The sequence below is a fragment of the Dasypus novemcinctus genome, chromosome 24 (genome assembly GCF_030445035.2).
Source record: "Dasypus novemcinctus isolate mDasNov1 chromosome 24, mDasNov1.1.hap2, whole genome shotgun sequence".
Classification (NCBI taxonomy): Eukaryota; Metazoa; Chordata; class Mammalia; order Cingulata; family Dasypodidae; genus Dasypus; species Dasypus novemcinctus.
The window spans coordinates 66536113-66563419 of NC_080696.1; the positions used below are offsets into that span (position 1 = coordinate 66536113).

The 27307-nt window shown below is 63.1% G+C and overlaps 2 protein-coding genes across 2 annotated transcripts in view; both read right to left on the reverse strand.

Annotated features, from left to right (window-relative positions):
- Positions 1–1389: 1389 nt before the first annotated feature.
- The window catches only part of LOC139437520 (uncharacterized), a gene marked incomplete at its 5' end in the record, with an annotated part of 26608 nt that continues 690 nt past the window's right edge, over positions 1390–27307 (reverse strand). Inside the window, 4 exons of the mRNA XM_071211830.1 lie at positions 1390–3468; positions 8194–8221; positions 12162–12167; positions 17633–17674. Coding sequence (XP_071067931.1) covers positions 1390–3468; positions 8194–8221; positions 12162–12167; positions 17633–17674 — 2155 coding nt within the window. The remainder of the gene's footprint in view (positions 3469–8193; positions 8222–12161; positions 12168–17632; positions 17675–27307) is intronic.
- Positions 14842–15528, reverse strand: BHLHE23 (basic helix-loop-helix family member e23). The gene has a single exon (XM_004483999.3). It carries the CDS (start codon positions 15514–15516, stop codon positions 14842–14844), a length of 675 nt encoding a protein of 224 aa, XP_004484056.1. The 5' UTR covers positions 15517–15528.

Genomic DNA, 27307 nt, shown 5'->3' on the forward strand with positions numbered 1-27307 from the left:
GCTGATGAGCTGTGCCTTGTCGGCTGTGCATAGGGTGCTCTTGGGTGCTTTTATTCCTCCCACAGACGTCCCTCTCCACCACACTGCTCCCCAGCTGGACGTGCCCTTAGGGCTCGGCCCAGGCGCCACCTCCTCCCCGTCGGAGCACCTGACCGGGCGGCGGGCTTGGACCCCGGGCAGGGGGGTGGCTCTCGCGGTCAGCGCCGGCAGCAGCTCGGGGGCCACGGGCGCGGGCGGTTGGAGGGAGGGCTCCGGGAAACCTTCGCCTGGCCCTGTGCAGCAAACTCCCGCTTCTCCCCCGAGACCCGCCGCTCCAGGGATGCAGGCGTGGGCGCCCTGGGCCCCGCTCCCGCCCCGCGGCCGGCGTGGTGGCCGTGGCTGTCCCTGGAGTGGCCGGGACTGGCACGTGCAGCCTGCGGCTCCAGCCACCCCCGCTGCCCGTCTAAATATTTCAGCAAATCACCGTGTCTGACTGTGGGGCCAGATGCCCAGGCCGGCGAGTGTTCATGGCGGCCGGCGATGAAAGGCCCGCGGCCCCGGGAGCGGGGCTTCAAAACCTGCCCCGAGGCGAGCGTGTGACGGCGACACCCCGGGCCGACGGCGGCGCGGGCGCGCGGAGCTTGAAAGCCGCGGTCCATCTGTCGCCGCCGCGCCTCCTGCCACACAACAAAGCCCCGTCCGTCTGTGGAGCAGCCGCTCTCCAGCGGCCAGGGGGCGGCCGGGAGCGCGCCCCCTCCATCCTGGTACCATCAATATTCAGGAGCCGGCCTGTGCCCAGTGCCAGAGGTGGGTGGCCCATGGGGGGCAGCACGGAGAGGCCGCAGCGGGCACCGCTGCGCACTTCGATTGTTGGGGAGAAACTCTGTCCCCAAAGTCTGTTGAGTGTCCAAGAGACGGGCGGGGACAGAGGCCATGGTCCTCTCCTGGGCAGAGGATGCAGGTCTGGCCCGGCCTGGAAAAGCCATGTGGGAGGACAAGCCCCTCGTGGTGCCAGGAAGGGGTCATGAGGCCGGGGGAGGGGCTCCAATTCCACGCTCTGTGTGTGGACCCCTGACCAATTCCACGCTCTGCGTGTGGACCCCTGACCGTGTGGACAGCGGTCCCTCGGACACGGGTACAGACGCCTGCCCCCCGCGGCCCGGCCGTCCACCCGCATTCTTACTTGCACCGTTTACTTGTGAGGAAGCTGGCTGCTGCCCACCGTGTCACGCCATGCTGCCTCCCCCCTCCTGTCTCAGGGAAGGCCTGGGTCTCCCAAGTCCCAGGCCGGGCCAGGGAGGAGCCGGGTCTCTGGAGGGGACCTGGCTGCAGGTGTCCCGCGCCCCGGGGCTTGTGGGACTTACTGTCCTGCGCCCGGGAAGCAGGGTGCCCGCGGTCCCTCCTGGAGGCTCAAGGGGTCAGCTGAGAGAGTGGGGTCAGGAGTTTGCAGACCGGGAAGCTGGAGCCCCAGGCGGCACGGGTCCTGAGCACCGAGGCCGCGGCTTCCTTTTGGAACCAGACGGAACTGAAGGTGGGCACAGGTGGTGAAGGCAGAGGTGGCGCAGGTGAGGGTGGAGGTGGCGCAGGTGAGGGTGGAGGTGGCACAGGTGAGGGTGGAGGTGGCGCAGGTGAGGGTGGAGGTGGCGCAGGTGAGGGTGGAGGTGGCGCAGGTGAGGGTGGAGGTGGCACAGGTGAGGGTGGAGGTGGCGCAGGTGAGGGTGGAGGTGGCGCAGGCGAGGGTGGAGGTGGCGCAGGTGAGGGTGCAGGTGGTGAGGGTGGAGGTGGTGAGGGTGGAGGTGGCGCAGGTGAGGGTGGAGGTGGTGCAGGTGGTGAGGGTGGAGGTGGCACAGGTGAGGGTGGAGGTGGCACAGGTGGTGAGGGTGGAGGTGGCGCAGGTGAGGGTGGAGGTGGCGCAGGCGAGGGTGGAGGTGGTGCAGGTGAGGGTGGAGGTGGTGCAGGTGGTGAGGGTGGAGGTGGCGCAGGTGAGGGTGGAGGTGGCGCAGGTGGTGAGGGTGGAGGTGGCACAGGTGAGGGTGGAGGTGGCACAGGTGAGGGTGGAGGTGGCGCAGGTGAGGGTGGAGGTGGCGCAGGTGGTGAGGGTGGAGGTGGCACAGGTGAGGGTGGAGGTGGCGCAGGTGAGGGTGGAGGTGGCGCAGGTGGTGAGGGTGGAGGTGGCACAGGTGAGGGTGGAGGTGGCACAGGTGAGGGTGGAGGTGGCGCAGGTGAGGGTGGAGGTGGCACAGGTGAGGGTGGAGGTGGCGCAGGTGAGGGTGGAGGTGGTGAGGGTGGAGGTGGTGCAGGTGGTGAGGGTGGAGGTGGCGCAGGTGGTGAGGGTGGAGGTGGCGCAGGTGAGGGTGGAGGTGGCGCAGGTGAGGGTGGAGGTGGCGCAGGCGAGGGTGGAGGTGGCGAAGGCGAGGGTGGAGGTGGCGCAGGTGAGGGTGCAGGTGGTGAGGGTGGAGGTGGTGCAGGTGAGGGTGGAGGTGGCACAGGTGAGGGTGCAGGTGGTGAGGGTGGAGGTGGCACAGGCGAGGGTGGAGGTGGCGCAGGTGAGGGTGGAGGTGGCGCAGGTGGTGAGGGTGCAGGTGGCGCAGGTGAGGGTGGAGGTGGCGCAGGCGAGGGTGGAGGTGGCGCAGGCGAGGGTGGAGGTGGCACAGGTGAGGGTGCAGGTGGTGAGGGTGGAGGTGGCACAGGCGAGGGTGGAGGTGGCGCAGGCGAGGGTGGAGGTGGCGCAGGTGAGGGTGGAGGTGGCGCAGGTGAGGGTGGAGGTGGCGCAGGTGAGGGTGGAGGTGGCGCAGGCGAGGGTGGAGGTGGCGCAGGTGGTGAGGGTGCAGGTGGCACAGGTGAGGGTGGAGGTGGCGCAGGCGAGGGTGGAGGTGGCGCAGGTGGTGAGGGTGGAGGTGGCACAGGTGAGGGTGGAGGTGGCACAGGTGAGGGTGCAGGTGGTGAGGGTGGAGGTGGCGCAGGCGAGGGTGGAGGTGGCGCAGGCGAGGGTGGAGGTGGCGCAGGTGGTGAGGGTGCAGGTGGCGCAGGCGAGGGTGGAGGTGGCGCAGGTGAGGGTGGAGGTGGCGCAGGCGAGGGTGGAGGTGGCGCAGGTGAGGGTGGAGGTGGCGCAGGTGAGGGTGGAGGTGGCGCAGGCGAGGGTGGAGGTGGTGAGGGTGGAGGTGGCGCAGGCGAGGGTGGAGGTGGCGCAGGTGGTGAGGGTGGAGGTGGCGCAGGTGAGGGTGGAGGTGGCGCAGGTGAGGGTGCAGGTGGCGCAGGTGAGGGTGGAGGTGGCGCAGGCGAGGGTGGAGGTGGCGCAGGCGAGGGTGGAGGTGGCGCAGGTGAGGGTGGAGGTGGCGCAGGTGGTGAGGGTGGAGGTGGTGAGGGTGGAGGTGGCGCAGGTGGCGAGGGTGGAGGTGGCGCAGGCGAGGGTGGAGGTGGCGCAGGTGAGGGTGGAGGTGGCACAGGTGAGGGTGGAGGTGGCGCAGGTGGTGAGGGCGGGGGTGGGGGCTCGTGGCTGACGGCCCCCTAGGCTGGGGGAGGCCTCTGGAGGGGAAGGGTCAGCTGGTGTTAGATTCAGCTGAAGTGTCCCCCGAGGCTCGGCGTTTACGGGGAGCCACACTCCTGCCTCGGGGACATTTTCCCCCCAACGGTGGGTGCCTTGACCTCGCGGGCTGCCTGCCGTGCCCTGTCTGCGCCTTCAGCCTCGCCAGGGCTGCCCATGGGTCCCCACCGTGGCCAGCTCCCTGCAGCCACGCGGAGGGCTCTTCACTCCCGAGCTGGGGGGCGTGTGGGGCCGGGGCTCCAGCATCTGTCAGGATGTTCCGGCAGAAGCTCAGATGCAGCCGCCTCCACCGAGTGGCGGCTTCCTGCCACCAGGCGTGCCCAGGAGCAGGGGCACAGGATGGGTGCAAGGGCTCCTGCGCCTGGGGGGGCCCTGCTCCTGGGGGCACCTGCTCCCGGGGGCCCAGCCCCCTAAGCTCCCCGAGGAGGGGTCGGAGGGGACAAACACGGCCAGAGGACAGAGAGGCCACAGTCTCGGGAGGACGGTCAGAGAGGAGGGTCGTGAGGCCTGTGAGCGCCCGGTGGGAGTCACGGTGACGGCAGAGCCCGGAGGCCCAGCTCGAAAGTCCAGGAAGTGACCGCCGAAGGTCGGGATCCAGCCCTGCAGCTGCGGGGGTGCTCCCCGGCAGGGAGGCATGTCCCCGAGCCGTGTCCTTTCAGGCCTCGGGGGACCTCTCCTCGTGCAGTGATTGAAAAGAACTGCGCTTGCAGAAAGGCTGTAAACACGATACAAAATAACACCGAGGCCTGCCACAGGCCCCGGCCCGGCCCTGGGTAACGGCGTCCAGCATTCGCCGTGGTTTCACATCATTCTATTTCTATCTGTCACCTCTCACCGATCATCTGTCTATCGTCACCTACTCATCATCTCTTCCTCTGTCTTCTAAACACAAGGTCTTGCATGTATCATCCTCTTTGAGCATGTACTACTTCCCTGTACATTTCCTAAGAGCGAGGATATTATATAACCACCTCAAGTGCAGGTAACTATCAAGTTCAAGACTTTTGACTCTGACCTGAGGTGCACAGTCTACATCCGTTTCTTTCTGTGGTCCCAGGGTCGTCCTTTGGGCCTCTTCTCCACTCTTAGACCTGCCCCAGGAGCGCATATTGCATTGAAATGTCACTGTCTTCCAGTTTCTTTCTTTCTTTTTGAACCGCGAACGCGCACACACGGTACTTCCCCTCTCATCAGTTCGTTGGCCTTGGTCACCCTCGTGATGTGCTTCCCCACCCCCCTCATTTCCAGACCTTATCCATCACCCGGACGAGGCCCTGCCCCATCGTGCACAGGTGGGCCACAGGTGGGCCACAGGTGTGCTGGGAATCCTGCAGGTACGAGGCAGCGTTCAGTGCGCACAGCCTCGGGGCACCCCAAAGGGCTGCGGGTGGCCGCCATCAGGAGCGGCAGTCGCGCTGCTGACGAGCGCCCGTCGCCCGGCGAGGCAGCCGCTGGGCTCCCCTGGTGCTTTCAGCAGGAGGCCACGGCCGGCCCAGGAGCCCGGGGCGCTGCTCTCTGTTTAAAGGGCCGTTTTGGATTAGTGGGAGCCGGACAACAGGGCAGCCGTCCAGGCCAGCCTCGGCAAAAGGAAAACTGCAAAGATGAACCGAGGGTCGTTCACGGGAGATTTAATCACAGCCTCGTTGGTGACACCCCACCACCACTGGACAGGCCACTGAGCTGCCACGGGTGGCCGTGGCCGTGGATGAAGCACGTGGCGACTGTGGGCAAACACACTCATGCTCACACACGCTTGCTCACAATCTGACATATAAGCTTGCCACGTGTTACGCACTCACACTTAGACATGCTCACACTCGTATACACACTCACTCCTGCTTACAGTCACAGGCTCACATGCTCGCCTTCACACACGCTCACGCTCACACTCGTGCTTGCTCACGCTCACACTCACGCTTACATGCTCACAGTCCTTGCTCACACTCACGCGCAGGCTTGCTCATGCGCACACGCTCACATGGAGCTGCACATCTGCCCACTGTGGCGTCAGTGACTAACTCTGATGACAGCCCTTGAAATGCACTTTATTAAAGACTTCTCAGATTTTTCTCCACCAAAAAAGGACAATGGGAGAAAAAAGCCAGGACAAGCCTGGAGGGAAGCGCCCCGCCTCGCCGTCACCTGGGCCACGAGCGGGAGACCCCCCGGTGCCGTCCACCGCCAGCAGCCTCCCCTGCCCGGTCCTCACCGGCCTCCAGCCTTCTCCACTTCCTCACGAGGGGCCCCGTGACGCCCAAGGCAGGCCGCTGTGCCGAGGTTACCCCACCTCAGTTTCCAGCAAGAGGCCGGGGGACCTGTGCCCCATGGCTGCCCCCTGGGGTCCCCCAGGCCCGTCCCCTCCCTGAGCCCTCCAGCTGCCCGGCCAGCTCAACCCGCCCCTGACTGTCCCTCTGGCCAGACTGGGCCCCGTGTCTCCAGGGGTTGGAGGAGCCGAATGCTCAACGGGAACCACAGGAGCGAGTCAGCGGTTGTGGGGTCAGAGGCACAAGGGGACTTTCTGGGGTGATTCCACAGCCGTCCGTGCTCAGTAAAATTCAAGGGAACGCACATCTGAAGAGGGTGAACTTTGTGCCAACTGTGCCTTAATAAAAGAGCCTTTTAAAAAAAGCCCAATCGTAAAAGACTATGGAAGGGTGCTCCCCGTGGCCCAGGGCCCTGAGGACCCCGCGCTGCAGCGGGAGGCCTGCGCCCCAGCCAGCCTGCACCCCCGGCCGGCGGACGTCAGCGAAGGGCACTGGTGTGTGCGGCCACGTGGAAATGCGGGTGGGGGCGCCCGGGGCCCCTCTGGCTGGTGGTGGCCGAGCTGCCTGGTAACGGCCGACGGCGACTCGGTGCCTACGTGGGCCTGGCGCTGCGCAAAGCCGCTGGCGCGGGATCTTCTGCGTCATCCTCACTACAGCCCCGGCCTTTGTTTCCAACGTCCCGACCATTTCCCAGAGCAGGAAACGGGGTATGCCAGGCCTGCAGCCAGCCCAGGCAGAGCAGCGCCGAGCCAGGCCTTGCCCTCCCGGGGCACAGCTGGCCGCCGGCCGCAGAGGAGGGGCTGACGGTGCCTGCGGGTGGCAGCGCCCTTGGTGGGAGGCCGCGGGGCGGTTATTTTGGAAACGCTCTTTGTTCCTCCAGTGACAGAGGAGCGGAGCTGCGCCGCAGCCCGTCCGCGGGCTGTAACAGGCGCCTAATGAAGTCGGTGTCCTTGGACGGCCGCCGCGTCCCGCGCGCTAATTAACCACAGCATCCCGCGGGTGCCGCAGAGCGGCCCGACGCCGATAACGAGCCGGTTTCGGGGAGTCACATGCCCACAAACTTGCTTTTTACACGAGCCTTATTAAGCAGAAATTAGAGTGAAATCACCTGGACGACATGCTGGTTACAACGCACTGCGCCCCGTCGGTGCCCCCCCCACGGCATTTTCAATTAGCAGCGGTGGCGTCTGCCGTCTGCGGGCCCCCCATGCGCCTCCAGAGAACCTCCACCACCCCCCACCCACCCCCGCCTCCTAGAGATGCGGACAGCAGGGCCCGGGGCCCGGCTGCGGGGGGTGTCGAGGCATTGTGCGGTAAGCGGGGCCCCGGGGGGGGGACCACAGTGCAGGGGTGGCCCTGGGACCCTGCTGCTCGTCCTCGAGCTCTCTGTGGAACCGCTCAGCCCTGGCCAGCGCCAGCCCCTCTCGGGCAGCCAATGTCTCTCGTGGGGAGTGGAGACCCGCCTGGGCCCTGCATCCTGTCTGCGCAGGGCAGGCCTCGTCCCTCCCGGAACAGCCCCTAGGCAGCACGCCCCCCCCCCCCCCGCCGCGGGGCTGGCACTTCCCCAGCCCACGCCTCATTTCCTTTAGGTGTGGGGACCCAGTTCTGTGGTGGCTGCAGGGCACACGGCGGCCCCACGCTGGCCCCTGGGCAGGGGGCCACATGTCCTGAGTCCAAGTCTGCAGCTTTCAGGAGAGCGCCCTCAGCTCACCTGCCTGACCAGAGGGTGCCAGGACCACATGGGCGACGGCCGGGGCCACACGGGCCATAGCCGGGACCACACGGGCGACGGCCGGGGCCACACGGGCCATAGCCGGGACCACACGGGCGACGGCCGGGGCCACACGGGCCATAGCCGGGACCACACGGGCGACGGCCGGGGCCACACGGGCCATAGCCGGGACCACACGGGCGACGGCCGGGGCCACACGGGCCGCCGCCAGTGCAGTTCCCAGGGCCGAAGGCTCTGAAAACGGCCTTTTCACGAACGCGCTTGGCAGCATAGCCCGCTGGGAGGGACGACAGACCGTGGGTGGCCATCTCGCCGCAGCTGCCACGCGCCCCACGCAGAGCTGCAAGGAGCGATCGGGTGTGCTCGTGGCCCCAGGCGCAGCGCACCACGCGGCTTGGACACGTGCCAGGGGCTGGAGGAGGGCTTGTGGGAAAGCAGCAGTGGCCTCCTGGCGTTCCTCCTAAATGAGGACCGGCTGCCCTGCACTGGCCCCATGTCCACCACCGCCCTGGCCAGTCTGTCCACAGGCCTTGCCTGGCTGGAAACAGCCGAAGCGCTGGACTGTTGGCCTGGGATCCGTGGTTTTCCGTGGGCAGGCCTCCACGAGGGTGGCCGCCCAGCGGGCAGGCAGGACGGGGTCCACGTGTGGGCGGCACCTGCCCTCCGGGAGGCACCGGGCTGGGCGGCTGTGCTTGGGGAGCCCTGGCCAGAGGGGGCCATGTCCCCTGGGGTTGGGAACACAGGTGGGCGAGCCGGCTCCGTGGGCTTCATGGAGGCTGAGCCCTGGGAGAGCCTGTGTCCTCCACGGCCCCTCCACGCCGGGGTCCTGTGGCTCAGCCTGGGAAGAGGGCGCCGGGGCGGCAGGTGGAGGGGCCCCTATCTCCTTCCCCGCCACGCCCCCTGCTGCCGGCCCCGTGCCCGTGAGCTGGGAGTGGGAACCTTGCTCTGCTCAGGTTGTGGCTTAGCTGTGAGCTCTACCTTGCCCTCCTGCCAGTGACTCCTCCGGAGAAAGTTCTGGCAGCTTCAGACTTGCTCTCCTCCCCGGGGCAGCCTGGGCAAGCTCTGCAGGTCCCTGCCTAGTGGTATTTTATCACCCGGGGTGCAGGGCTGGGTGATCGGCTCCAACGTGTGCTGAGATCACAGTACTTTCTAAAATTACTTTTTAGGAGGTACGGAGATTGAACCCAGGACCTCGTGTGTGGGAAGCAGGTGCTCAACCTCCAGGCTGCGTCCGCTCCCTCACATTACCTTTTTTTTTTTTTAGTACCAGGGGCTGGGGATTGAACCCAGCACCTCCTATGTGGGAAACTGGAGCTCAACCACTGAGCCACATCGGCTTCTCTGAGTTGGTTCTATCATCTGTCTTGCTTGTTGTCCTTTCCTGTCCCTTCAGGAGGCACCGGAAACAGAATCTGGAACCTCCCGTGTGGGAGGCAGGTGCCCAACTGCTCGACCCACATCCACTCCCCACGTGGAAATACTCACCAAGGTCGATGCAGGCTCCTCTAGGCAGAGCGAGCGCCACGTTCCTTTTAGAATTAGCTGATCGTGCTTCCCGCTGGGGGAGGCAAGGAGGCGGGAAGCTGAGTAATTTTTCCTCCTAATCTTTTTCAAAATTTTCTTTTGGAAAGTGTTTTTTACTTTGGAGTCTTATTTGAAAAATGTCAAGACGGCACATGAGGTGAGCAGTACCACTCGAGGCCTGTCCAGGGCCCCTGGAGCCGCTGCGTGGGGGCCGTGCTAAGACAGACCTGCTGGTCAGGCAGGTGCTCAACAGGCGTGCCGAGCCCCCCGTGCTGGCCACCGTGCGGGCAGCAGAGCGGCTCCTGGCCTGTGCCCATGCCCGCAGGCAGAGCCACAGCATGGGCTGCAGGGCGTCGCGGTGGCCCCACTGCCCTCTGTGCTGCTCACAGGCTCTTCTGTTTGCAGCAGGGGCTGGAGACCCTGACCCTCCCGGTGCACGGCTTGCCTGGCCCAGGAGAAAGTCGGGGTTCAGGGCACCCCGTGTCTGGGCAAGGCGGGGCAGCGGGTCACCCCGGGGGCAGTGGAGGTCACGGGGGCGGGGCGCAGGGCTCTTGGCGGGAGGTGCAGCTTCAGTGACGTGGGGGTGGGCCTGGTGGGGCAGGCTGCTCCGTCTCGCCCCTGCAGGTGGACACACACCTAGTCAGACCGCACGTGGGCACGCACGCAGCCACGCACACAGCACACGTGCATGCTCACCCACGTGCACGCACAGACACATGCATGCACGCACACCCCCGCGGCCTCGGGGGGACTTGTCGCACTGACGGACCGGCCACCGCGTGCCCACGTGGCCGTCTGACCCCGGGCCCAGCTCCTGGAACCCCTGGGCAGTTGCAGGCTGAGGCCAACGTGCTGCCACGGGGCGTCTGCTGGGGCCCGGAAGAGGCTTTGCTCCTGTGCGCACACGTGCAACAGCTGTCCTGAGCGCGTCTGTGACTTTGGCGTCATCTGTGGCCCGGCGGCCACCTGCTGGCATCATGGCCCCAGCTGTGCCTCAGGGTCACAGCCGTGCCTCGTCAAGGCAGCCACGGCCGCCCACGTGGACCAGCAGAGGCCAGCCTCCCGTCGGGCAGGCCCAGGGGCCAGGAGAGCCACGGACCACGGGCTCAGTGCTTGGCCACAACGGGGCCGGAGGCGATGCCAGGCCGGCCAGGCGGCTGTGGCGGCCGGGAGCCAAGCACGCACTGGGACCTGGGGCCACGATGCGGGGGATCGGGCACTCCTGGTGGGGGGTTGGGACAGGGGTCACACACAGCATGCAGTGCACCCGGAGATGCAGACTGGCGGCAAGTGCCAGCGAGAGAGCAGGCGCCCTCTGCCTCCCGACCGCAGGGCCTGAGCACCCTGGACGCCTGCAGGCCCCTCGAGCCAGACCACCCGGGAAAGGCCAGCGCCCGGGCTGACGAGGCGGTGCTTGCACAACTGCCTCTTCCTGGCGCCCACCCAGTGCTGGCCCAAGGAACTTCAGGAAAGCTCCTGAGACGGCGGCACGGTCGCATGTAATCGTGGGCTTCCAGCGTGTCTGTGAGGAGCTGAGCCTTGCAGACGTGACTGGGAAGAGGCCAGGCGTAAACCACTGTTAAAACACGGAAAACACTGTAATTATTTGAACCTTTCCATAACATGAGTTTTACCCTTTTGGGGTTAAATTAGCAAAAACGTACTAAGTGTCTAATTTTATGGAGCAGACTTCTGTTGGGACCCTGGAGCGTACAGCCGGTTCTATGACGCAAGGAGGTAATTGTTAAGAGAAATGACTGAATACACCTCAAATCCCTCCATTTCCATCCCGGCACATGGGATGCCAAAAGCGATTAAAGACTGAAAACATATCACAAACAAATTCACATTAGGAAATTGCTGTAATCATCCTCCGAGGGATTAAGCTGGTTTGGGAGCCTCCGGGCGGCAGCTCGGGTGGGAGCCCGGGGGTCGGTGTGGAGCGGGGCCGGCTTCCGTGATCACAACCACGGCTCGAGCCTCTCGCCAATCAGCCTTTTAGGAAAGCCAGGCTGGTCCTTTACGAGGAGCTGCCTCTCCTGCTAATGTCCCAACCTGCAAGGAAAAGAGACCCGCGCACGTGGCACGGCCAGCTCCGTGCTGGACGCTCGTCAGCGCATCCTAAGGTGGAACAAAGCACCCGACTGTAACAGCTGCACAAGTTAAAAAAAAAACAGGCTGTCTCTGGGATGAAACGAGACGCGCCGCGGAGGCCAGCTGGGGCGCGCGTGGGCGGGGTGGGCGAGCGAGGCGGGCACGGGAGCCCGGGCAGCCCGCTGCCTCCCGCCGGCCGCTGAAAGCCCAGGACGCCAGGTCAGGCGAGTAGCTCTCTCAGTTGGGGACAACCAACATCTTTGGGTCTGAAGTGCCTGTGGCCCCCGTCGGTGCTGAAAGCACCGGCACATGGGGTTCTCAGCAGGTGGAAGGTCTTTGTTTCGGCTTGTGTAGGCAAAACAGCAGGTCGAGGGGCCACTTTATTCTTTTTCTTTTTCTTAAGTTAGGCTGAAGCCACAAAGCATCAAAATACGCCACGTTGCTCCCCGGCTGTTTTGAAGAATGGAAGAGAAGGGAGGCTGTGTCGGTTTCCCCGCTTTGTCTGCTGACCCCAACCCCCGCGGCCCTCAATTTCCACCCAGCAGGCCGGCCTGCTCAGTCTGGGGCATTTTAGCCAAGTCGGAGGGTCCCCAGGGAGAGGGTGTGTCCAGCCCTGGGCGCTGGCGTGGACAGGGTACAGTACTTAGGGCAGCAGCTCACGCCCCAGCGACCCTGCGGAGAAGCCTGCCCCAAGGCCCCGCAAGCCGGATCCGAGGAGGAAGGCTTTCCCCACGAGAGGCCGAGCCGGCAGCTTGTAACCTGCCTTTGAACGGGTCTGGGTCTGTGAGTCACTCAAGCAGCAGCCAGCAGGGCTGGGACGTCTGTGTGTGCGGGTGATTTCCGAGGCAGAAGGCAGCGCTGGCCTCAAGATGAATCGCTTGGCCGGGGGTCCGGGAGGACCCAGGTTGAGAAGGACTGTGCAGGAACAGCTGCAGGGACTTGGCCTTGACCTGCTGCGTCCTGCCACCGTCTCAGGTTCGGTGGGCAAGTGCTGGACGGGCACCTGGGGCTGTAGGCCACAGACCTGGGACTGGTGGCCGCAGACCTGGCGGCCACCTCCCTCTCTTGGTCAAAGCTGCCGGTGGTTCTTGTCCTCTGCGCAGTCCCAGCACTTTGGAGAGAGACTTGGCACAAGGATGGAAAGAACAACAACAGGGACGTGCACGGCCCACCCAGTGCCAGGAGTCACCTGCTGCGTCAGTGGCCATGTCCTGCTGTTAGTAAACAAAGGGCCCATGGGAGCGGTGCATTTCCACAGGCTAGAGCTGGCGCTCCGTTGCGGGGCCACAGGGCACAGGTGGCCACTGAGCCTTTGCGATGCGGCTGGTCTGAGCTGAGATTGGCTCTAAGTGCAAGACACATCCTGGTGTTGAAGCCTGTGAAAAAATACATAAGATATTTCATTGGTAATTTTAAAACATTAATTACATGTTGACATGATAAAGTTTTGGATCTCATGGCATAAATAAAAGATATTTATTTAAGTCAATTACATCTATTTCCTTTTTTTATGTGTCACTAGGCAATTGAAAATTACACCAAGGCCCACTGTCTAGTTGCGTGTGCATCTTCTTTATCAAAGCAGCACTTAAAAAGGAGAGTCTGGACACATCTTGACAAGGGTGGCTCAATTCTGAGTTTTAAGCAAGGCTCTTTTCTATTTAATTTTCCCTCCAAAGACAGGGGAACCCTGGCTCTTCGTGGCTGGATGCATGCCACCAGCCTTCTTGGGAACTGATCCTTGTGATGCCTGCGGGAGCCAGCCTTCGGGAGAGCCAGGGCGTGCAGGGCCGTCAGGAACCTCTCTTGGCTTTATTTTGCTGTTGGCCTTGTGTGGGCCGTTTGGGCTGGGAAAATTCTTCCAGTTGGCTTATAATGGGGCAACTTGTGAGAGGCCAAGTGGCATTTATTTTGGCTGACCAGATAGCTTCGTGAGCGCCACTGTTGAGAAACCGACCAATTCCACCGTGAAACACTGTACTCCAGTCGACCCGTGCGTGACCCGTTGAAATTTTGGAGGCTGAGAGATAAGCAACTTTATGAGTCCAAAAAATGTCTAAATTTACTGAACGTTTATTTAAACTAAGTTATTGGAAGAACTGGTGGTTGGTTAAATGGTTCCTTTTAAAAAATTACTGTTTTTGATCCAAGAAGCGAGAGAGGGATTTGTTCCTTCACTTTTCCTCATCATTTCCTGCATTTACTAGTGAACACCCACCCACAGGTGCCTTCCGCACCTCGGAGACGTCCTAGGCTGCGATTAAGCCTCAGGTGGCACATTCCCCTGAAAACCGGAAGGATGAATTCAGTCATAAACGAGCGTTAATTTAATACCAAACTGTGACCATGTTATTTAAACACTTAGTTGAAATCCAGTACTTTATTCTGAATATAAACATACCAAACTGCCCTGGCTTTGCCAGAACCGGTGAACGGCGGCTCACAGCCAGCGCCTACACAGACTCAAGATCACCTGGAGATGAGCCGAGGGCCACACCACGGCGGAGATGCCCCTTCTGCCTTAACTTAGCTAAGGAGGATTTCAAAATAGTCTCTTGACCCTCAGCTTTTCGAAAGTGCAAAACTCGGTCCGCCGGGATAAAAAGACAATGAAGAAATAAAAACGGAAATGAGCAGAAACCGGTCCTGAGCCTGTCTTTAGGAATGAGACTAATCACACACTTGCTTTTGCACTTACAAAAGGGCCCCTGCCCTGTGCTCAGGAGAGCTGACCGCCGCAGCAGGTCACCTCCGGCGCCGCGGGCTCCCGCCTGCACCGCAGTGGTCAGCTTCAAGGCGCCGAGAGCGCGGGCCCTGCGGCGGCCACAGCCCGCCCGAGGCGCCCTACCTGGGGCCTGAGCTGGGTCTCCCAGGGGCGGAGCCCACCCGACCCCGACCCCGACCCCCACCCCCCAGCGTACTCACCCGGCCCGGCCTCCTCGCAGGGAAACGTGCGGGGCGGGGGGTGGGGCTCTGCGGCGCCGGGGCCAGGCGGGCGCTTCCAGCCCCTCACGGCCAAGCCAGTAGCCGTGTCCACGCAGCCCCCTTGAAGCCAGGGCACTTGGCGTCTCCGTCCCGGGAGCCCTTCCCAGCCGTGCCGGGAGCCTGGGGTTTATTTCGCCGCCGAATCGTCGCGGATTTCAAGGCCGAGCCCGGGAGTGCACGTCCTGCGGCGCGAGGTGGAGAGAAGACAGGGGAGAGTCCCCCGGGACAGGCTCCAGCTTCTCCGCCGCCGCCCAGCTCCGCTTGCAAGGGACAGAGGCAGGCGGGCGGGCGCGGCGGTCCACTGCCGGGCGCGGGGCTCTCGGGCCCGCAGAGGAGGCGGGGCTGGTGGAGCGCACCCACGGGAAGTCGCCCCGTCAGGCGACTGCGGCTTGGACCGAGGCGCGCCCCAACCAGGGCCACAAGCTGCCCGGCGCGGCCGCGCCCCGTCCGTGAGCCGCACGCATCTCAGGCTGCCGCCGCCGTCTCCTTTTCCGAGGTGTGTCCCGGGGTGTAGGGCTGGCCACCCCACCTCTGGCTTCATCTCGTGCCCCGACAGGCCTGGCGTTTCCCGCGGCCCCAAAGCGCGCCTCCTGCTCGGGCTGGAAGCGGGGCCGCCGCCTCCTCGTCTGCGGGGGACCCTCCAAGCGTCCGGGCCGGGGTGACACAGTCCTCGAGGGTAAAAGGAGGGGCGCGCGCGGAGGGGCGGGCGCTCGGGGCCGTCAGGGTTTCTCGTTACAGTGTTTGCAGAGCGCCGAGGGCGACCCCGGGAAGGCGGCGCACTTGTCGCGGCAGGGCCCCAGCGCGGCGCCCGGCGAGAAGGGGTACACGGCGGCCTGGCCGAAGGGCGGCAGGGGAGCGGCAGCCACGGGCGCGGCCAGGCCCTGGCCCTGGTTGAGGTAGGCCACGAGGCGCCGCATCTCGTCCAGGGCCTGCGCCTGCATGAGGATGTAGTTCTTGGCCAGCAGCAGCGTGGCGATCTTGGAGAGCTTGCGCACCGACGGGCTGTGCGCGTAGGGGATGACGGCTCGCAGCCCGTCCAGCGCGTCGTTCAGGTCGTGCATGCGCCGCCGCTCGCGCGCGTTGATGCTCAGCCGCAGCGAGCGCTGCTCCCGGGGCCGCCTGCGCCCCTCCCCCGCGCCCCCGGGCCCGCGCCGCCGCCGCTGCCGCTCGAAGGCGTCGTCCTCGTCGCCGCTCTGCTCGCCGCTGCTCTCGGCCGTCGCTGCCGGGACGCCGGGCGCGGGCCCCGCAGGCAGGTCTCCGCCCGGGCCCGGCGCGCCGTAGCCGCGGGTCGCCTCGGCCTCGCGGGCCGCCCCGTAGGCGAGCCCGGCCGCCGCCGCGTAGCCGTGCCTCAGCGCCAGGTACGCGTCCCCCGACAGCGACTTGAGCTCGGCCATGGCTGCGCCGCCGGGATTCGAGGGCTCCCGGGCGGGCGCTCAAGCGTCCGGGCCCCGCCGCGCCGTCCGCAGGCCGCCCGCTGCCGCCGCTGCGCCGGGACCCGGCCGGGGCGCGCGCAAGAGGGTCGGCGCCGCGCTCTCCCGCGGTCTGTCCGGCCCGAGCCTCTGCGAGCGGGTCCTCGCCGTCCTCTCCCGCCCCCGCGGGCTCCCCCTCCCCCGTCCTCCTCCTCCTTCCCGCCCCTCCTCCTCCTCCCCCACCCCCCTTCGTTCCTCCGCGCAGTCCGGAGCCGGGGCGCGCTCTCGCTTCCACTCGCCCCCGCTTCGGTTTTAAGCCGCGGAGGCGCCCGCTGGGACCTCTCGGCCGTCCAATCGGAGGGCACCAGGTGACCGCCTCTTCCCCTGATCCACCAGCCGCGCGGACCGACGGGGCGGGGGCCTCTGGGATGGACGGTGGGACGCCGGTGGGGTGGACACAGCGGGCCCCGGGAGCGCTCCACCTGCTTCCCTGCGTCCCCGGCCGCCGCCTCTGCTGCGCCCTGGTTGCCCCACAAAACGCCTGCGTCCCACTAGGGCGCCCGCTCCAGCTTGTCTGGTCCTGCGTCTCCTCCAGCAGAAGCGCCTCGGGCGTGGCGTGATGGGCGGGGGCGGGCGAGCCGGCGGCAGCCCGGGAGGCCTGAGCGGGTGGCGGCGGCCGCCCGCCTCTCCCCCGACTCCGCAGCTGCCCGCCCCCATGGGCCGACGGGGCTGGGGGCTGCGTGCGCGCTCCTTCGAGATCCCAGCCCCTGCGCCTCCCGGTTTCCAGACCGGCTGCGCCCTCAGGTTGTTTCCAGGTTCCCCAAGGACACGCAGCAATTTGAGGGAAGGATCTGATTTTTAGGATAAAACCACCTCTTGCTTCAATAATCTGGGGTGCTTCAGGTGCAAGGTGGTTTTCCACGGTTGCCCCACGGTGGAGGGAATTTTTTCAGTTCTCTGCTTGGGGGAGGGCCAGGGCCTAGCCGTGGGGGGGGGGAGGGGGCACCCCCCCAATAGAGGGTGCGGTGCGGGAGACCAGCTGGCCTGGGCTCCCGCTTCCTGGATGAAGGCAGAGGGGCCTTCCTGACCCGGCAGAGGACATGCGGAAGAAACGGCTGGATGCAGGAATTCATGCGCCTTCTCCAGGATTCACAATGTGGAAAGTTCTCAGGGCCCCCCAGGCCTCTCCAGGAGCCTGCAGAGCTGTGCCTCCTGCTGCTGCCACCCTCCTAAGGTCAGGGTGAAACCCACGGCCCCACACTCTCTCCCCGGTGGGGAGCTGTTCCTCACTCGGTGGGGAGACGGGCAACACCCTGGCTGGCCAGGGCGTCCTGGGAACCACCGCCGGGCCCCGTGTGTGACCTTGGGGGGTGCCTCAGCACTCTGCCTTCCTGTCCCACCAGCGAGAGGAGGGCGGCGTGTGTGCAGCCCAGGGTGGCGCCTGCGTGCTGCCACAGGGAGCCGAGCACATGGAGAGAGCCGTGTGCTTGCTGGAAGGATCCAGAAATCCAGTAACTGCTGGAATCCCTGATTTCCAGAGCTTCCAGCTGGGTGTGTGTGTGCATGGAGACGCGCGACACGTGAGTGAGCAATCTTGGAAAACCTCGGCCCTTGCTCTGTGCGGAGGGTGGTTGGAGGGCCGCCCTGCTCGGTGCACCGCAGTCTGTGCCTCAGCAGCGCAGGTGGGCACGACCCGGGCAACGGATGGGGCGTGCGGGACCACCGTGCTCTCCCACCTGCCTGGGTTCTGTGACCGGGGCCGAAAGCGCAGAGGTGTGGAGACCACGGTGCCTGGGCCAGGCCTAAGGGCTAGTGGGGGTCAGGCCAAGGGTGGGGTGGGGCACATCTGACGGGGCACGACTCGGGGGAGAGGGGAGACACCCTGGAGGGGCAGCGGGGAACCTGGGTGGGCCCTGAGAGCGAGTGAACCGTCCCGGGGTGCATTCGGGGAGGGGGGCCTGGGCTCGCACGGTGTTGGGGAGCCCGAGGCACCTACCTTCCCCCAGCCCCCCTCCAGTCCTGCTGCCAAAGCTGCCCTAGGGGGACCCCGGGGTGGCAGGGGACGGGAGCGGAAGGCAGACCCGGGCCTCGGGAGGACGACCTGGGGGGCTCGGGGCCAGGACGCGGCCCTGGGGAGGGTGGCACCTGGTGGGCGGCGAGGGCCACCAAGGCGCGTGCGCATGCGCGGAGGTGCGCGCGCGAGGCCGGGCGTCGGCGGAGGGCACCGGGTCGGAGCCCTGGCCGGGGTGGGATCTGCTTTCAGAAGATCCAGCGGGGCCGCGTGGGGGCCACGGCACGAGCGCCGGCGCCTGAGCCCGCCTCGGGGGTCCTGCTGCCACGGCTGGGGCGGGGCCGGCCGGGAGCCCTCGGGGGGCCTGCCTGGCGCAGGTGTCGTTTCGCTGGTGGAGGAGGGCTGGGTGTGGGAGCGGGGCGGGGCGCCCGCACCCCTGGGCCCGTGAAGCGGCCCCGGCGGAAGCCACGCGCGGGCGGAGCTTGGGGCGGGGAAATGGCACCTGGCGGCGCTTCCCGAGGAGCTCGTTTCCCGTCGGACGCTGCCACCCGCTGGCCACTGCGGAGACTGCGGCTCGTGGCGGGTGCCCTCTGCGCTGCCCACTGCCGCCTCATTCTGTCCTCTCCCCTGGGACAGGTGGGCCAGACGGGGCAGGTAGGTGTGAGGGCCAGGCCTGGCCGCACCCCAGGACCCCCTCACCACCCTGGGCCCAGGGGGTGGAAGGTGGGGGCCCAGCCGTTTGCTCGTGGGGCGCTTGCCCTCTTGGGCCTCAGTTTCCCCAGTTCCCTGGGGGTCGGCTCCCTAACCCCTGTGGGGGCTGTCCGTGGGGGACCCGAGGTCATGGCCCCGTTGGCGCCGGCGTCCTGAACCAGCTCTTCTCAGAGTCACTGTGCGCAGCCTCGGGGTCCCCGCTGCAGCCCTGCTCTTATGCCACCTCTCGGGACCCTCAAATGCAGGGGCCTGTGTGAGTGTCCCCTTGAGGGTGTCCAGGCCCAGCCCCTGCTGACGAGAGACCCCTGGAAGCGGGGTCTGAAGACAGGGACACGTGGAGGAGGGCGGCTCTGGGCCAGCGAGCCGGGGTCCTCGGATGAAGGGGAGCACGGCACAGACAGGGAGATGCAGAGAAGACATGGTGTGACGGGGGGGCACGGCCACAGGCCGAGGAGCCCGGGCCCACCAGGAGCTGCAGGGGCTGCAGAGGGTCCCCACAGCGCCCCCGAGGGAGTCGGGTGCTGCCACACCAGGCTCTGGCCTCTGCCTGAGGTGGTCACTGTGGGCCCCTGGGGGGGGGGAGAGGAATAGAACAGATGGAAGCTGGGTAAGTGGGGCCAGTGGAAGTGCTCCACAGATTGTGCAGTGATGGATACGGCACATGTTAAATATCACCAAAAATTTACAAAAATGTGTAGTCTAAAATGTAAACCATAATGTAACTAAAAATTTAGAAAAGTGTACAGTCTAAAATAATCCTAAATGATATTGCAGGGTCAGATGCTGGACTTTATATATCCTGCCATAACCCACTGAATGGACTGGGGGAGCGTGACCTACGGGGTAAACTATTATCCATGTGGTGCAGCAGTGCTCCAAGATGTGTCCACTGAGTGTGATGAGTGTGCCACAATGATGGGGAGGTTGTTGGTGTGGGAGGAGTGGGGGGGCATATAGGAACCTCTTAGGTTTTTTATAATGTAACCTTTTTTGTGATGTATGTATCTTCAAAAAAATACAATTTACAAAAATGATGGGGGTGGGGGGGTGGGGAGTGAGTTATATGGGAACCCCCTGTGTTTTTTTAATGTAATGTTCTATGGGATCTATTAACTTTAATTTTAAAAAAGTTCTTAAAAAAAAGAAAAAATATATAAACCATAATGTAACCCTAAATGGAACCATGTTTGGTAGCTATGTTTCAATATCTGTACATCAGGTGCAGCAAATGTAACATGAACATGTAAAAGGGTCTTTGCTGGGGAAGGGGAGAAGGGTTTGGTGTTGGATGTGTGGGAGTCCCCTATATTGTATATGTGACTTTACTGTGATCTAAAACTTTTTTGAAGACAAAATAAAAAATAAAAAAAAAAAAAGGATGTAGACACTGGGGAAGGAATGAAAGAATTTGCCTTGCCACTGGACATACAGGGCAAGACCTACAACAGTGATTAAAGGCAAAATGTCAAAAACAAAGTTTTGTGATATTTTTCATTTTTTAATACCCCAATTTATTTTTTACTTTATTTTAATTTTTCTAAATCAGTATTTCTAATCTGTAAACCTATCATTACTATTTCATTTTCCTACTAATTGAATTTGGCAGTATATTTTGCTTCTTTCGTGAAGAATGAAGACACAGGGAGATGCAGAGAGGACGTGGCGTGATGGCGGCGGGCGGGGGGGGGGGGGGGGTGGCACGGCCACAGGCCCAGGAGCCCGGGCCCACCAGGAGCTGGAGGGGCTGGGGAGGGTCCCCACAGTGCCCCTGAGGACGCATGGCACTGCCACTCCAGCTCTGGCCTCTGCCTCTCGCCGGGAAGGGGAGAGATGAATTCCTGCCATCGTGCGCCCCGGTTGGCGGCGCTCCTGCTGCTGGATGTGGCCGTGTCCAGGAAGGGAGGGCCAGGAGGGCGGGGGGCGGCTGACCTGGAGCACAGCCGGGCCATGGGGGTGGGGGAGCCGGGGGGGGGGGGCGGTGTAGACCTCACTCTCGCTGCGTGGCCGTGGGCAAGTCACGGTGTCCTCCGTGAAATGGAGATACTGGCACAGTTGAGAAAATCTACCTGCAAACAGGAAAAGTCACCTGTACACCCCCCAACCCCACCTAAGACAATGCCTCCAAAATGCCGCGGCTTCTGCAACGTGCTTGACTGCTGCAGGCTCCAAGCAGGAGAGGAGAGTGTCCTGCAGGGCCTGCCCGCGCCCCACCTGGCCCCACCTGGCCCCACCTGGCCCCACCTGGCCCCACCTGGCCCCACCTGGCCCCACCTGGCCGCCTCAGCGTTGAGGGAGGACCTGCAGGTACAGCTCATATCGTGATGCCGGAGGCACTTACCTTAAAAAAGTCAATCAGCTGGTTGTACCTAAAAAGTCGTGCTGGCAAGCTTAAACCTCGACGCTGGCCGAAAAGATGCCTCAAGATATTTATTTCCAACCTCTGCACGTTTTTATTGATTTTGTTTTACGTTCTGCCTTGCTCTTGAGCTGTTCCTGTCTGGTGCTTCCTAAGCGTGGAAGGTTAGACGAGGCCACAGGTTCTCCGCAGTCGGGGCGTGGCTGGCCTCTCGGGGGGCTGGGTGTGATGGAGGGGCGGTCTCAGTGGGCACCCAGAACCCCTCCCTGGGTGGCTCTGGCTGGCTCGTCACGCAGGGGACCTTTGTGACCAGAGAGCGCTTTGTAAATGCCCCGGGGCCGCTGGAGGTGCCGCAGCTCCCAAGCCCCGCCCTCCGCTGCCCTCCTGGTGTGAGGATGGGGCCCCCAGCCCCCCCCCCATCTGTGAAGCCCTCGGCAGGTGGGAGCGCTGCCGCCTCCTCCCTCCCTCCCTCTCCCTCACTCCTCCCTCCTTCCCTCTCCCTCTCCCCCCACCCCTCCCTCCCTCCCTCTCTCCCCCCACCCCCCCCCCCCCCCCGGTCAGCGGGCATTGTCACGTGCCTCAGTGTCCCCCTGAGTTGAGGAGGTGCCTTTTGCTCTCCTTTTTGAGGCACAGCTTTATGGAGATAATTCCCACACCAGCCGGCCCACCTGCTGGCAGCGCTCCAGCCTTTAGTCCGCGCACAGCGGTGCAGCCGCCACCTCCGCGTAGTTCCAGGACACGCTCCTCGCCCCAAAAGGGGCCCCGTCACCACTGGAGTCATTCTGCGTCGCCCCCAGCCACGGCCACGAGCCGGACGTTTCCTGAGATGGGCTCAGGCAGCACGTGGGCGCCGTGGGCTCCGTGGCTTCTTCCACGCCGCCTGAGTCCGGCCCCAGCTGTGGCGTACCCCTGCGTCAAGGGGCCTCCGGGGCCGTGTGGGCCCTCGGTGGGGGCCGCGGGGTTCCCAGACCCCCGTCCCGCCGCCCCGGCGCGCGATCGCCACGGCGGCGGTCCCCGTTGGAGACTCCGCAGGACGTCCTGGAAGCACAGTCGTGCCCCGGCTGCTCCTGGGCCAGTGCGGTGGCTAAGTCGGGGGCTGTCCCCGCGCCTCTCCGCCGGCCCCGCGCTGCGCCTGGCTGACCAGGCCTCTCTCCATCAGGATGGGGCCTCGGGGGAGCCCGCGGTGCAGTCCCGGCTCCTCGAATGGGTCCACTTACTCGCGTCCCCTCCGCGGGCCTGGAAGCCACCCGCCGCCCTGGGCTTGTCAGCGGCACCAGGCGGCGCAGCCCGCGCCCCGAGGGCTCCCAGGCTCCCAGGCAGGGCCCTGGCCTCCGGCCGTCCTGCTGCCGTTGCCCCAGCGCCGGGGCACGCGGAGCCGCAGGTCAACCCCCGCAGGGGCGCCGAGGCACTGCGCTGGTGGCCGTGTCCGCCCAGGCCCGTTTCCCACCCTCTGGCCTCCCCCTGCCTGCCCGTCCCTGCGTCTCTGCTGCGGTTACTGCCACTTTCCTTCTGCCCGAAGGACGCCCTCCAGCCTCGCCCTTACTGAGAAAACGCTGGCGACAGAGTGTATTAGCCAAAGGGGTGCTGTGCAAAACACCGGAAATTGGTTGTGTTTATAAAGGGTATTTATTTGGGGTAGGAGCTTACAGATAGCAGGCCATAAGCGTAATTACTTCCCTCACCAAAGTCTATTTGGAGCAAGACGGCTGCCGACGTCTGCGCGGGCTCGGGCTTCCTGGGCTCCTCTGGGCTCAGCTCCTGTTTCCTCCACAAGGTCAGCTGTGGACTATCAGGCGAAGGGCTCTGTCTCTCTCCCTGGGGTTTCTGCCATGTCTAAGGAGCCATCTCTGTTCCTCCGTGTTCTCCTGGCTCAGGTCCTCTCTTCCCGGGGCTGGCTTCTCTTTTCCTTGTGAGCTTACTTCCTGGGACTCCAGCTTAAGGCTTCAGCATCAAACTCCAACATCAGAAACCCTCAACTCTGTCCTTTGCCTTGCCTTTTATGACACGGCCCAATCAAAGCCCCAATCATAACTCAATCATACCCAGGTACAGACCAGATTACAGACATAATCCAGTATCTAGTTTTGGAATTCATAACCATATCAAACTGCTGCAGAGTCTCTCAGTTTTTGCCTGAAAATGCTTTTCCTTTTCCTTCATTCTTGAGTATTTTTGCTGACTCTAAAAGTCTACCCTGGGTATTATTTTCTTACAGAATCTAAAGGTATCCTGTCGTCTCTTGGCCTTTGTTTCTGTTGAGAAGTCAGGTTCCCTTCAAAGATGACCCACTGCCACGAGCGGCTTTCCCCGTGAATGACGGGGTGGTTTTTTCTTCCCATGGGGAATTTCTGTCTATGCAGATGTAGACAAATCAGTAAAATTAGTAAAAATTATAGGACCTCGTGGACCCATCACCCTGCCCCCAACCTTCAGCCCAGAGCCCATCCTGCTCCCACCCCACCCACTTCCCACCCCGCACTATTTTGAAGCAAATCCCAAGGGACTTGTCTGTCATCTGTACACGTCTCAGAATGGACCACAAAATAAGGATGAAAAAATAACGCACAATACCACTGTCACACCTAAAAATTGGTAATGACAGATTTGTTGATAGGAGGGAATTAATATTCGTATTTTCAGCTGTCTTCATGGTGTAACTTTTAAACTTAATTTTTTTAAAAAGATTTATTTTATTTATTTCTCTCCCTTTCCCCCCCCCCCACCAGTTGTCTGTTCTCTGTGTCTATTTTGCTGCGTGTTCTTCTTTGTCCGCTTCTGTTGTTGCCAGCGGCACGGGAATCTGTGTTTCTTTTTGTTGCGTCATCTTGCTGTGTCAACTCTCCGTGTGTGTGGCGCCATTCCTGGGCAGGCTGCACTTTCTTTTGCGCTGGGCAGCTCTCCTTACGGGGCGCACTCCTTGTGCGTGGGGCTCCCCTACGCAGGGGACACCCCTGCGTGGGGCTCCCCTACGCAGGGGACACCCCTGCGTGGCAGGGCACTCCTTGCGCGCATCAGCACTGCACGTGGGCCAGCACCACACGGGTCAAGGAGGCCCGGGGTTTGAACCGCGGACCTCCCATGTGGTAGACGGACACCCTATCCACTGGGCCAAGTCCACTTCCCCACTTTTAAAACTTTAAAAGTCATAGTTATGATCCAAATAAGGTTCTCATAGTTGGTTGCTTTGTTTTAAATTTTTCTTTAATCTATTTGTTCCCCTCCATCCCTTTTTCTCTTGGAATCCATTTGTTGAAGAACCTGGGTTGTCTTTCCTGTGACAGGTTGAATTATGAACCCTCGAAAAACAGGTTCTTGACCTTAATCTGCTCCTGTGGGTGTGGACCTGGTAACTGGGCCCTTCTGAGCCGCTGCTTCGGTTCGGGGCGGCCCGGCTGGCCTCCTGTTACTGGAGACCTTCTAGGCAGGCCAGAGAGAGGCCACGGAGCGGCCAGGAGCCGGAAGTCAGAGGGACCTGGGAGCGCAGGGAGAGGCCGGGGGAGGGGCGCTGTCGCGAGCGTCACAACGCGGCCGGAGGAAAAGCCAAGGGCCAGGGCGGCCGGCTGGCCCCCTACGCTGCGGTCCCCTGGGGGAAAGCATCGCCCGGAGGTGCCTTGTGCTTCCTTCTCCTCGCCTCTAAACGGCGAGCCAGTCAGTTCCCGTTGTTTAAGCCAGCCCGTGGCACGATCTTTGCTTTAGCAGCGGGGAAAGACAACAAGTCCCCAAGGCCTGGTGTCTGCAGGTGCATCTCTGGGGCGCCATCACGGGATCCTCCGCCCGTTTTCAGTGTCGTCTCTCTGTCTTTGGTTTTCAGCAGTTTTCCTCTCAGGTGTGGGGTTTCTGTTTCTTTGCTCTTTCTGCATTCCTGAGGCTTCCTGGCTTGGTGACTTGCTGTCTGTCCCTAGTTTTGGAATCTTCTGGCTTCCAGGCGAAGCGCAGCAGCCCTTCTCCCTGGCTCTGTTATGTATCTTACCTCCTCTTCTCTATTTCCCGCTGTCTTTCCCATTGTTTTTCTCTCCATACTGTACTCTGGATATTTTCTGCTGCCCTTTCTCCTAGTTCGCTAATTCCCTCTCAGGCTGTCCTTGCTATTAAAGCTGTCCACTGGAGCGTAATTTCAGGATTTAGGTTTTCTGTGCTAGAGTTTTCATTTGGTTTTTGTATTTCTCTGATGAATTCCAAATCTTTCCTTTTAGTTCCCAAAACATTTAAGCAGGGCTATAGTAAAGTCTGTGTCTAATAACTCCAGGATCTGGGTCCTCCGTGGGTCTGCTTCTGTCATCTGTTGATTAGGCTGGTTTTTATTCATGTTGCTTTGTTTCCTCGAGGTTTGGATTTCTTATTTGTACATTTTTCTTGTAGAGATAATTTGAGGCCTATTTTATTTTCCTCCAGAGAAGGTTTACCGTTGCTTCCGCCAGACAGCCCAGATGGGCTCCCCAGCCTCTCAGCTCTCAGGATCTGTGAAGCTCCCAGGAAAAAGGGGGACACAGTGGGGCTCTCTCCTCTCGGTTCTGCCTTCCCCTAAATCCTCGTGGAATTCTGAATAAATACCTCTACATTTTCAGCTTTCGTAGTTGCCCTCAGGAGGAGGATGGTCCAGATCGACGGGTCTCTCACTGTACCTGAAGTGGAAGGGTGCAATGGCTTTCTCAGCCCTGCCCGGATTCCTCCTGCGCGCCCTTCCCTTTCAGAAGTCCTTATTATGAGAAGCTGTGCTGGAAGAGCGCGCTACCTGGCGCATCCCAGCCCCCTGCAGCTTTCCCCTTTCCCTGACGTTCCCCTCTTGGTCCTCGGGCTTCTCTCTACCCCACCCCTGGAGGGCTCGTCCCACCCGAGAGTGGTGGCCTCTGCCCAGACCGTCCTCCCCAGGCCCTGGACTGGTGAGCCCCACTGCCCGCTCCCCCCCCCCCCGACGCGGGGGGCACCTCGGATGCGGCACAGGCTGAGGTGCGGGTCTCCCCGACCTGCCCCCACGGCCTGCCCCTCGGCCGGCGGCAAGCCCAGGGCCAGAGCCCCCGGCCCCGTCCTTTCCCTCCCGCTGACCCTGCCTTCCAGGCCGGCCCGGAGCATGGCGTGTCCCCCCCCCCCCGGCCATCGTCTCCTGGCTGGTCCCTCCTCCCACGTCGATCCCAGAATCTGTGTCCACATGAAAGCCCGCGTGACCCTGCCCGGGACGTCAGGGTCCCGTCTTCCTTTTCTTTTTTTAACTTTCCTTATATAACTTGTATTTTTGGAATAAAGTAGATACAGCAATATAGCAAACACTAATAAAAACGGCAGTGCGGCCAGACACTGGTCTTGTGTGTGAATAGGCGTTGGATTTGCAGGCCGCGGCCGGGGCAGCAGCTTCAGCGCCCCTGGGCAGCTGCGTGGAGCGGTCTGCGGTGCCTCGGCCAGGCTGGGGCTGTGCTGGAAAAGACCAAATTCCTGAAGCTCCGACAAGGCCCCCCATGGGCTGCCCCCACCCCCATCTCACTCCCCCCTCGCTCCCCACTCCCCACACCTGCCTCGGGGCCTTTGCACAGCCATGCCCTGTGCTCACGGGGCCTTTTCCCCACACACGTGGCAACCCCCTCTCTTTCAAGCCCACCCTGACCTCCTCTTTAAAACCTCAGCCTCCTTGGGCACTGGACACACCTGTGGCCATTCCTGCCAAGCTGTTGGGTGTAGCACAGACTATAAAGGCAGCAGGCAACCCTTGGTGAACGGCCACATTGTGTGCGTTCTGAAGCATTTGAGTGCAGTAAAGCAGCAGTGCGCCCCAGCGGATCAGCGCATCGCGGCAGCGGATGGCAACGTGCTTGGCAGGAACTGGTTCGTCTGGTCGTCATGACAACCGGATGACATGGAGAGAATCGTGCCTCAGTTTCTTTGTCTGCAAAGCAGGTGCTGGGAGGGAGGGGCCCGTGAGCCCAGCTGTCCTCTGACCTCTCCCCGCTCCTTCTGCACGGGGGCCGGAGCTTCGGGGTGGGGCTGGGGGCGCTGTGCAGAGATGATGGCTTTGGGGTTTGCTGACCCGGGTGTGAATCCCACTTGGCAGCTGTGTGAACTTGAGCAAAGCGTCCCCCCGTTTTACTGGTGAAGAAATGGGGCCCCAGGGAGCGGGATCCCCGTACCCCAGTGGGTGGGAATGAAATCCTGGCACGAGAGGTGCCTGTGGGCTCCTCTAAGGTTCCGAGGGGCGCAGCCACGTGCCGGCCGCTGTGGCTGTGGGAAGGGGCGTTCTCTCCCCAGCAGACCCTGCTTGGGCAGGGGCTGTGGGGGGCTCGAGGCTGCCCAGGCCGATCCTCAGCAGCCTGTCCCCCAGCGTCGTTCCTCCCAAGTCCTCCCAATTGCAAAAAAAATGCAAGAGCAGCTCTTCAGAGCCGCAACTTGCTCAGGGACCGTCTTCCTTCCTGTTGCCGTGGAAGGCAGGTGCCCGCGGCCAGCGGCTTCCTTGCGCTGTGCAGAGAGGAGTGCGCCAAAAGCGTCCCCCGCCCCGACCACTGTGATGACCGGCCACTCTGGGTCCACCACCACTGGACGCCTCCTCTGACGTCCCGTGCCACGTCCCCCCGGCTCTGCCCCGGCTCCCCTCGGGTCCCGGACCTCCTGGCTGACTCGTCAGCGCACGGCCCAGGCCTGCGCGGCGTGTTCTGAGCACGTCCCGCACGTGGGGCCGCCTCCGCGCCTCGCTGCCGCCGGATGGCGCCCTCGCC

Excerpts from the sequence above, each read along its gene's own strand:
- BHLHE23 (XM_004483999.3), bottom strand. The coding sequence starts at position 15,516 with ATGGCCGAGCTCAAGTCGCTGTCGGGGGACGCGTACCTGGCGCTGAGG.